Below are 10,245 nucleotides of genomic sequence, written 5' to 3'. Positions count from 1 at the left end.
TCTTGAAGCGTGACCGCGATCGCGATTGGAACCTTCAAGCAAGAGCAAAGTCGTCCACAAGATCATCTTCCAGTTCCACAATCTTCTGCTGTGTGACCCTAATAATACCCGGAATTAGCGAAACTCGTGTGGGCAAGTTTCTCCTAGTAAAACCGTGTGGTAAAAACCTTGGCCTCCTATAAGACCTCTTTTTATAACCACAGGTTTTAGGGTTTAATTTAAAACTTTTTTCTAAACTTGTTGAGTCTTCCTTTTCCACCAAGAAATATAATTTCATTTAATTCCTAATTATTCGGGCACAGTAGGGACCGCAGTATCTAATTAACGAGACTTCCTATTATGGACTTAATTCGAAATATCCGAATAATACTACCATAATAAATTACGAATTATTCCACTAAAAATTTGTAACTGCACTCCTCAGTTCAATTTCGAAATTCTTCCATTAAACCTTATTTAACTCCCCATGTTAAGATTCAAATACTAATCAAATAAATTAAATTACTGACAATTTAATTCATTAATTATTTCCTTTAGACTTTCGCTTAACTTATTTCATGTGGCGGATACAAAATCCACCTGCAGGATTTACACATGAAAACTTATAAGCTTTTATAAATATGTATCATCAATCTCTAGACCGAGACATGGATTCCTTCAACTAACTATTACTTCGCTAATGTATATCATCATTGTCTAATTTACCAGGCATATTGACCCGCAAAAGAATCTCGCCTTTTAATAAATCAAAATAATAAATAATATACACAACTAATAATAATTATATCAAGATTAAGAGTATAAGTACGTTTAGTGGCTAGAGAAGTTATTTTATTAAGTCAGTATAAAATACTTATCTCTACTTGGTCCGTTCAATATATACAAAATGTACTAGCACAAGAAGTCGGAATTAAACCATTCCCATAATCAAGATAAATTATATTTAATCTTGTACTACAATCATTCCTCATGGTTTGTCCAATTCCATCATTAGATTGTGAACATGATCTTTATACTTATAAGAACCGATGATTTAATCTTTCTTGTATAAGCTAACTCTTTACACTAAATCATCTACTATATAAGTAAAGGACACAAACGAAAATATGATCTATTTAAAACTTTATTAAAATTAAATAAACAATTGTTCCATAATAAATACTATATCCAAACTAAAATCCATGGTTAATAGTATATATCCCAACACCTAAAATAGTAGTACGGGATTCATTCCAATTTTACCAATTGGCAGTGAAGGAACTGAAATATGGTGTAAAATTATGTAGTCTAACAGATTTCTGCCATCTTGTTCTAACTTTGTGACAATGTTGGTCACTTTTCTTATGCGGGAGGTACAAGGGCGGATCTATATATGGAATTCGGGGTGGCATGCCACCCGGTCGCTCGGATAAAATTTTATATACATACTAGTATTTTCCACAAAACTGCCTACATAAAGAACAAGTGGCATCTCAAGTCACAAAATGATTGAAGGTGCCATGATTGAAGTACTGAAATTCCATACACAACACCTGGGATCTAGATTCTCCAGATGCTCTTCTTGTTCCCTTTTAGCCTTTCTTTTCTTTATGTTTCTTTTTGTTAATTTCTCTTATTTTCTTCATGTTAAATGTACACTTTATTTATACAATTCCAATTTTATTATTTATTTATATTGTATATTTGCTTCCTTTGTCTTTTTCTGGATGTTCGTATTTTATTTGGATGGATGTAATCTAATTATTTTCTTTTTTTATCCATATAATGTTATTTTATTAATTACAATTTTTTTTAGTGATGCATCAAATACATAATATAATATTAATTAGCTACATGTAGATAGAAGGGGTGTATCACATATTCGTTTGTGCATAAAATATATTTTCAATTGGATTGAATAACTTCAAAATGGATCGAATCTAACCGAAGTAATCCAAAACGGATCGAATCGACTTAATGTACACTCTAGTTCAATCTTCTTCATTAGTGGTCGTTAATAGTGGCACCTGTAGCCATCAAATCCTGGATCCGCCTCTAGGGAGGCAGTTTCTTTTATCTGATGACTGAAATATGTTGCAATAGTAATTGGTGAGAGCTGTTTGTTTAGCTTAGATATCAGAACATAAACTTTATTTCAGTAGTATAAATTTGGGAGTGGATTGTAGGTCTGAGGAGACAATGGATGAGATGGTAAACTTTCTGTAGCAAAGTTGTGGATTTCCTTTAAGATTTCACGTCACGGAGGAACTGAATTTCCAACAGATAATTGTTGTTTGCAATACTTGACTACATGTTATGTCTGCATATTGTGCATCCCAGATACATTTCTGTTAGGCCTTTTATATATCTTGGGCAACATGCTAATCTCTTGAGGTTGCGCGCCTTTGTGTTTGCAGAAAAAAAGCACGACTTGCCTCAAATTTATCAATGAAATGTCCTGAAATTTAAGTTGTGATCTAAAACAGTATGATATAAACTTAAGCCAAATAGAAAAAGTCCACATTGGAATGGAAAAAAGTCTACATTGGAATGAAAGGTGGAATTTATAATTATACAAGTTTTGACATGAAAAGTTGACAACTACATTTTATCCTACTATTAGCAACCCAAGAATTTGTCTAAAGCAACATATCACCATCACAGGGCGGTTACTTTTCATTAATAAAAACAGCCCAACATTTGACCAAATCAAGTGCTTTCTCACTAGTCGGATTAAAGATGTGGAAAACATGATCTTCCCCTTTAGTTTCAATGATTTCTGCTTTTCCTTTCCACTGACTCTTCAACAGAGATTCATAATACAATATCCCTCTATCTCTCAGAATATCCATTTCTGCAACACAAATAAGAATCCTATCACAAACCACTTCTTCAAACTTTGGTGCTTCATCAACAAAAGGATTGATTAAAGGGTCGTCATTCCCTTTATCTGATGGACAAACAAATTCCCACCATTTATCCACCATTGCTTTTCTTGGATCTTTAACCTCTATACCAATAGGTTTTTCTCCCCAGAAATATGGACTAATCATGAGCATCCCAGAAAACTTCATTCCTAAAGCTTCGTCTGATTTCCCAGCTCGGATTGCCATGAAGTGTGAAATATTAGCACCTGCACGAGTTAATTTCACTATAGTTACTAAATTATATCTACTAAAAAATATGAGTTCATACAGAAGAAAAGGTTCTCTATTGATTCAAATATTGTACCTAACCTAATAGTAAAGTCAAAAGTTCATGTTTTTAATCGCATGAAAATAAGTGAATTTACCCACTATAACAATAAGGGTTCAATTGACTCTCTCTTTGTCGAAAAGTTGTACAAGAAAGGGTAAAACAAATTTTTGTTTGGTATATAGAAACAGCTGAATTTCCTTGAAATAAGAAAAGATTCTTGTGTAGTGACAAGGTGGTCTAAAACACTAGAACAGTAAAGTTAAACGTCAAATTATTGTAGTTAACACGCACCTGCACTATCTCCAGCCAAGAACACACTATCAAAGTTAACAAGCTCATTCAACCAAACTTCAGACCCATGTTTTGAGTTATGTGCAGCAACCCATTTAAGAACAGACCAAGAATCTTCATAAGCTGTTGGAAGAGGATGTTCTGGAACTAATCTATAATCGACCGAGACAAGAACAACATTAGCTTTGGACACAAACACATTGAGAGAATCATGATACTTAGGATCACCAACAGAAGATATACAAAATGCTCCACCATGAAAGTAAACCACTAAAGGAAGTTTCTGTGATTTTGTTGCTGAATTTGGTCTGTAAATCCGGGCAGAAACGCCAGTTTTTGGATTAACTAAGATATCTTTGGAATAAACACCAGTTTGAGGATCATACGTTGCTGGTGCAAATTCAGTGCCTACAAGTCTTTTGACAGTTCCATTTTTGTACACTTGTAAATAAGGAAAAATATCATGGACAATTTCAAGATTGTTGGCTGTGTCCATTTTTTGTTTTGATAGGAAAAGATAAAAGAGAAGTGATTTTGGTAAACAATGGGAAAGAAGATAGATTGATGGTATACAAAAGCTAAAGACACCATTTTATGGGGTCTTATATTGTGGTCATGACTCATGACCCATTAGGTGGGGGCAGCTCTGCTTTCTTTAATACTTTAAAACATTTACTTAGTTTATTTATTTAACTTTTTTAAATGGTGGTTCAAGATAATTTACGAACCTCGATTATTTGACCATCAGGTACTTACTATCAGGGCAGAGCTAGGGGACGAAAGACGGTTTAGTCCGATTTCCTTCGCTGAAAATTATGTGGTATAAATAAAGTTAAATTTTTATTCGTGTATAAATATTAGGCGTTGAATCTTCTTAGCTATTTTTTTTTATTTTTCGAATTCTTTTAATAAAAATCTTGTTTCCACCCCTGTTTATTATCTTTCACTTATATAAATTGACCCAATAACTTTTTTCTTTCCTAATATTTTTAAACCCGATTCTCCATAATTTCTATCCTCCTCCATTCACCTCTTGACTACACACTCAGGTGCAAGCATCAACTTGTTTATTTATTATATATTTCTTAAAAATATTGGTGCTTGCATCAAAAACTTAGGCAGATATATATATCAACCTAACATTTTTTTTGTTAACCCGATTTTTCATAGGTTTTATATTATTTCATTAATCACATACTTAAGCGTAATCATCGACTTGTTTATTCATAGAGAATGGTGACTGAAAGAACTAGACATGGCTATTATTACAGTCAACAACTTTAGGAGAGAAAAAAAGTCACCCAAAGCATTTTATTTGTTTTTATTTGCCTATCAATTATGAAATCATCCCACGAGAGAACATTCTCCAACCTTAGGAGCTGGAGATGATGATATCACGGAATAAATATTTGAATATTTTTTACTTCAATATCTTGACTTTACAGGGATAATTCCGTAAACTAAACGATAAATTTATCGTGGGGCACAATTAAACGAGTGCTTAGATATTATATTATATTATGTGCCACAGACAAGTGCACGCTTAATTATAAACTTTTGTTTAATGAAAAATTATCTGTACCCACTTATCGCACAAGATGGTTATTAATCTGTGTACTGCTGACGAAAATAAAAAAGGCGTTTTACACCCTTCTTTTATTTAGGCCATTTATTTGGTTACTAACGTCTTTTATAAGTTAATAGCAAATTATTATTATATTACTGATGTATTATAATTTAGAGGCGGAGTCAGAATTTAAAGTTATTGGGTTCAAAATTCTAGTTCTTTTAAGTTATTGTGTTCTATATTAAGAATTTGTACATATTCAATAGATTTTTTAAGACAATATAAGGTTTGGACCAAAGTGACTGAATTCGACCGAACCCATAACATATAATGTGGCTCTTCCTCTGATTATATTATACGACAATGATTAATGAGTCAATTGTGAAATGGCTTGAATGTAGACAGTGGCGTAGGTAGAGTGCGGGATGCGAGTTCGGCCGAACCCAGTAGCTTTTGTTCAAATTATTTATTTGTCTTAAGAAATCTATTGAATATGTACAATTTATTAATTTAGAACCCAATAATTTAAAAAGATTATAATTCTGAACCCATAAATTTTAAATTCGGACTCCGCCTCTGAATGTAGATCAGGTGTTGTACAACTGGAGTAGCAATTACAGGCTATGATTATTGATTGAATAGCTCCCTTTCATTATATGTAGATCAGGTGTTGTACTGTGGCTCTTCCTCTAATTATATTATTCTTGATGTATATATGTTTAAAGAAATTGAGAGCTTGGTGTTAATATGATGTGAAGGTTAGAGTTTGGTTCAAAATAAGTGTGGGGTTTGAATTGGTGAATTTGTATGTATTAAAGTGTTTAGGAGGTGTAGTCACTATTATTCATATGTATCCTACCCGTCCCGCAACCTGCATTACAACCAAAATAAAGTCCTACATGATCTTTGATTGAATTAGCTCAATTAGTAGAGTATTACACTACGGGCAAGCTTATGGTACATTCTATGTGGCGCATGAATTTTTTTCTGAGAGTGAGTAAATTTTTTTTTCTATCTCGAGTTCTTATTTGTTCTTCAATTTTATTGTGCGTGGAACTACTCTCTATGAGTTGTGTGAGGGCACGTACTTATGAAGGTAAGATAAAGTCTTTGACCTCTGTGTTATAGTAAGTGAACAGGTTGTGAAAAACGTGTGGTGCTTTTGAGTCGAGTCTTGAGGTTAGGATGTTATGATATGGTATTTAGACTATTTTAAATATTCTTGGCATGGTCTGTTAGGAAGGTTGTTTAATAAAAAGGTCGTCTCTAGGTGAAGTGCAGTTTGATTGCTCAAGGACGACCAATGGTCTAAGTGTGGGGTGTTGATGGTAGGCTAGAAACCCGTATTTTAGCCGTAGTATTGCACTCTAATTATTGCATTTTACATGTGTTTGAGCTTAAATGGTAGTGAATTATACTTATTACTCGTTTTATGCCTTGTAGAAAATAATTTCGAGCTATTTAGGTAATTTGGAGCGAAATCGAACAAGTTGGAGCTTTGAAGTCCGAGTAGAAACCCAAGAAGTTAAGCCGGGATCACGTTCGGGGGTCGAGGACCAAGTCCATATATCAAAAAGTGAACAAACAAATTTACTCTTAGAAAAAGCCACTCCCGCACCGCGAGGCGCGGCACGACAGTGCAAAGTTGGTGTGACAGGATTTTGGCAAGCTCTTTGGATTTTCCCACAAGCGCGCCGCATGGGACGGCGCAACGCTCGGCGCGACTGTACACAATTTACATAGTAGTTTCCTACTCTGGTTAGGAAAGGGTAGGTTCTTCCGGGTTTATTTCTACATCGTATAAATACACAAAAAAATACGATTTTGAGGGGACTTTTGACCTAAGAAAAATTGAAGAACCAACCAAGGCAAGAAGACTCAAAAATTCATCAATATTTTAACCTACAATGAGTGCAATATGGGAGTTTATATCGAATCATTAGAATTGATGTTTTCTTTGTTTTTGAACCTTATTGAGATGTCATACTCCATTACTATGGAGTAATTTTTATTAGGGTGTTGTCAGATACGGTGTTTCGATAACTTGATTAGGGATTCGATTCTTGTTAATTGTTAGAATTAATTGATGGAGCTTTAATTTGTATTGTGGAGTTATTTATTATTTTGCTTAATCGAAGGAGGAGTTTGATATTGAATTTCTTCACATCTTATGCTCTAGTTTAAATTCCCGATTCAAATAGGTAATCGAAAGAGCCTCTTGAATTATTAACCGAACTAGAAAATAGGGAAATATTCGTGAGAAGTTACCCTTTAGATCATAACCATCATTTTATTATTGCAATTGTTTACCGTGCTTCAATTGGATTTATTACCGAAATTAACGTTTAATCGAAAGAAGAAAATTAACTTCAAGTGTAATCTGATTATTAGTTGAATTCGTGAGAATCAACGGTATTATAGAGTGAATTAACTTAAGAATTGGATCCCGAGTCAGTTATCTTGCACATATCTAGTCTAATACCCTTATTCCTCTCATTGATATTTCTTCGTTGCTCATCTACTGTCTTTTGTGATCAATTGTTATTTGCTTAATTTTTAGTAGTTAATCTTAGTAATAGTCATCAATCAAGTGTTAATTTTTCTCGATAGTAATCAACTGGAGCTTATTCGAACACTGTTTAAATTCAATCCCTGTGGAGACGATAATTAATCTATATTATCTTTGATTAGCGAGCAATAATTTTATTTTTTGTTTTGCGCTCGTCACGTAATAACGGCAGAATTCCTCCGCTAATGGAAGAAGGGGAAAGTGTAGCGGACTTGGAACAGGTAAGCATAGAAGGCGCAGTACCCAGGACAGTGAATTTGCACGGCGTCCCACCCTGCCAGAGTCAACTCAACATGGTTTGGAATATTGAATTTAGCCCTGAGCTCTTCCAATTCTTTCACCGTCATCACTGACCGGAAAGCCCCAGGTTCAATGTCGGGGGACTTGGTGAAATCAGACTGGGAATCGGGGTTGCGTGGAATTATCTCTTCCACCAACGGGAAGGCTTTTTATCATCAGCGGTGGCAGAAACACCCTCATCGTGAGGAGAAAACACCACTGCCAAGGGGGTTACATAAATTCCCTCACCGGACTCAGAAGGCATATTAGACATCGTTCTCAGTAAGAGATAAGGGTTTCGAAAGAAGAAGAAGAATGAAGAACGGGATAAGTCTCAGAGTATGCAAAGGAAATAAGATAAGTTGGTGCTAGAGGAGAAGAAGGAGTTTGAAAAGTCCTAGAGTCGGGAAATCTTACCCTATTTATAAGTTTGGGAGGTGCCAGAATCGAAGCCATGTGGGACATAATTAGCACGAAAATCAAACCGACAAAGCCAATCAAGAGTTCCACCTGAATCGATGCAATGCATCGGAAAACAGTGTCATTATGACGCACGATGCCGTGACGTCACCTCTTTTTCTTGGCCCAGGTAACTCCAACTAGTTTCCCGGGCAATTTGATAAATTCAAAATATGTGGACCCCAAAAAGCCACGTAGTCCCATCTCCACGACCCCTGCCAGCTATGAACGACATTGTCCGCTCATCGACCTCGTACGTGGACACGACCTCAATAAGCGAAGGGACTAACTGTATGGGTCAAAATCTGCCCTTAGAATATTTAAGACAAGATAATACTAAGGGAAGAATTCCCGAGTTGTCATCAGTCGAGATGGCCCAAGAAGCAGCAAAATTCATAGTTTAAGAGCCGGCGAGAGTCGTGGTCGAGATGTCAATAAGGGTCGAGGTCGAGCACCGTTGATAGAGCTGTAACGGCTAGTTTTGAAGATAGGATGTTGAAAGAGAATATTCTATTAGATATTTCATGTACTTATACTATTAGGGTTTCTTAGGAACATATCCCATATAACTAGAAAAGAGAAACAATGATAAGGACATGTGATATTCGTTTGTAAAAGAAAAACACTTTGACTAAAAGATTCGTCTTTCTCTTTCTCTTGCTAAGATACAAACACCACATTTTCACAAAGATTCTTGTCCATACTTTTCCATCAGATCCGAGAATAACTTGAATATTCAAGGATTTATCTGTCATTCATCATTGTTAGGAGGAACATTCACCTATTTCATCATTTATTGGATGAATCACTCCTCCTATTTACTTAAATGGTTATTCATTGTTATTGAATGTTACACTATTGCTCGTGATTTCTAGAACAGTTATTGCATGTTGTTATCATTGTCTGACCCAACCCATCTAATGTTTATTGCATCTTTGAAAGCTTCATCTAGGAATATTATTGCTAACTAAGATTAATTCCTAATTACATAAAATTTAATTATTTGAACTAAGATCCGTATTTTTTGGTCAAACAGGTATATCGAAATTCGGAATAGCATATCTACTTCCACAGGATAGGGAGAAGGTTTGCTTACCTATTACCCTCTACATACCTCATATCGTGGGAATACATTGGGTATGTTATTTTTGTTATTGTACTGTTGCACTTGTGATTCTCTGCATTATTTGCTTTTGTTGAAACAAATTTGAGGGTATGGAGGCATGGCCCCTCCTCGTCAAGCAATAATGAATGTGTAAGTCTAAAATTGATTTGTATTTTACATTAGGTTCACTCACAAAACCCCACATTTATTGTTGGTATTTCCTGTCTCTTTCCGTTGGATTTCCCATGCACTTAGTTAATATTTTTATTCCTCTTCAAGGTTAAAATAATGGTGCTAGCATAAAAACACAAGTCGAGTAGTATTTATAACTTGTTCTAAACAAACGCCTTGCTTTTTAATTGTCAACCACTATTAGTTATAGATTCATTTATTCCTTGTTTTCTTCATTTTTAATTCCAAAATTAATTTTCAAGGCAAGCGAATATTAATATGAATATGAAATAAAATACACCAAAACGACTCTAACTCTCTATGGACTCTTCGTACGACAAACATGAGTTCTAATTGAAGTTTGAAGGTGGATCAGAGATGTCTAATCTTGTAGTATAGTAATTGAAGTTTGAAGGTGGATCAAAGATGTCTAATCTTGTGTAGTATAGTAATTTTTAAGACACAATCTATCGTTAGATGCAATTAACACAATATAATTAAAAATACAAAAAAATATTTGCAGACAACTCTTAGGTCCACAAGAATTGCGGATCGGCTTGCAGACCAAACATAAGTATCTTTTTATTTTTGGGGCATGCTTTGATTCAAGGTTATCAAAAGTTTCAA

General features: G+C 34.6%; 1 protein-coding gene across 1 annotated transcript; it reads right to left on the bottom strand.

The window, feature by feature from the left end:
- Window positions 1-2,520: 2,520 nt before the first annotated feature.
- On the bottom strand, window positions 2,521-4,054 carry LOC107808333 (putative carboxylesterase 2). Its single transcript, XM_016632841.2, has 2 exons — window positions 3,469-4,054; window positions 2,521-3,112 (listed from the first exon to the last, which is right to left on the bottom strand). Exons 1-2 carry the CDS (start codon window positions 3,962-3,964, stop codon window positions 2,649-2,651), a joined length of 960 nt encoding a protein of 319 aa, XP_016488327.1. The 5' UTR covers window positions 3,965-4,054; the 3' UTR covers window positions 2,521-2,648.
- Between the last annotated feature and the right edge of the window lie 6,191 nt (window positions 4,055-10,245).

The sequence above is a fragment of the Nicotiana tabacum genome, chromosome 12, assembly GCF_000715075.1.
Source record: "Nicotiana tabacum cultivar K326 chromosome 12, ASM71507v2, whole genome shotgun sequence".
NCBI lineage: Eukaryota > Viridiplantae > Streptophyta > Magnoliopsida > Solanales > Solanaceae > Nicotiana > Nicotiana tabacum.
Note: the sequence above shows the minus strand (reverse complement) of the source record. Positions and strands in the feature narration are given on the sequence as shown.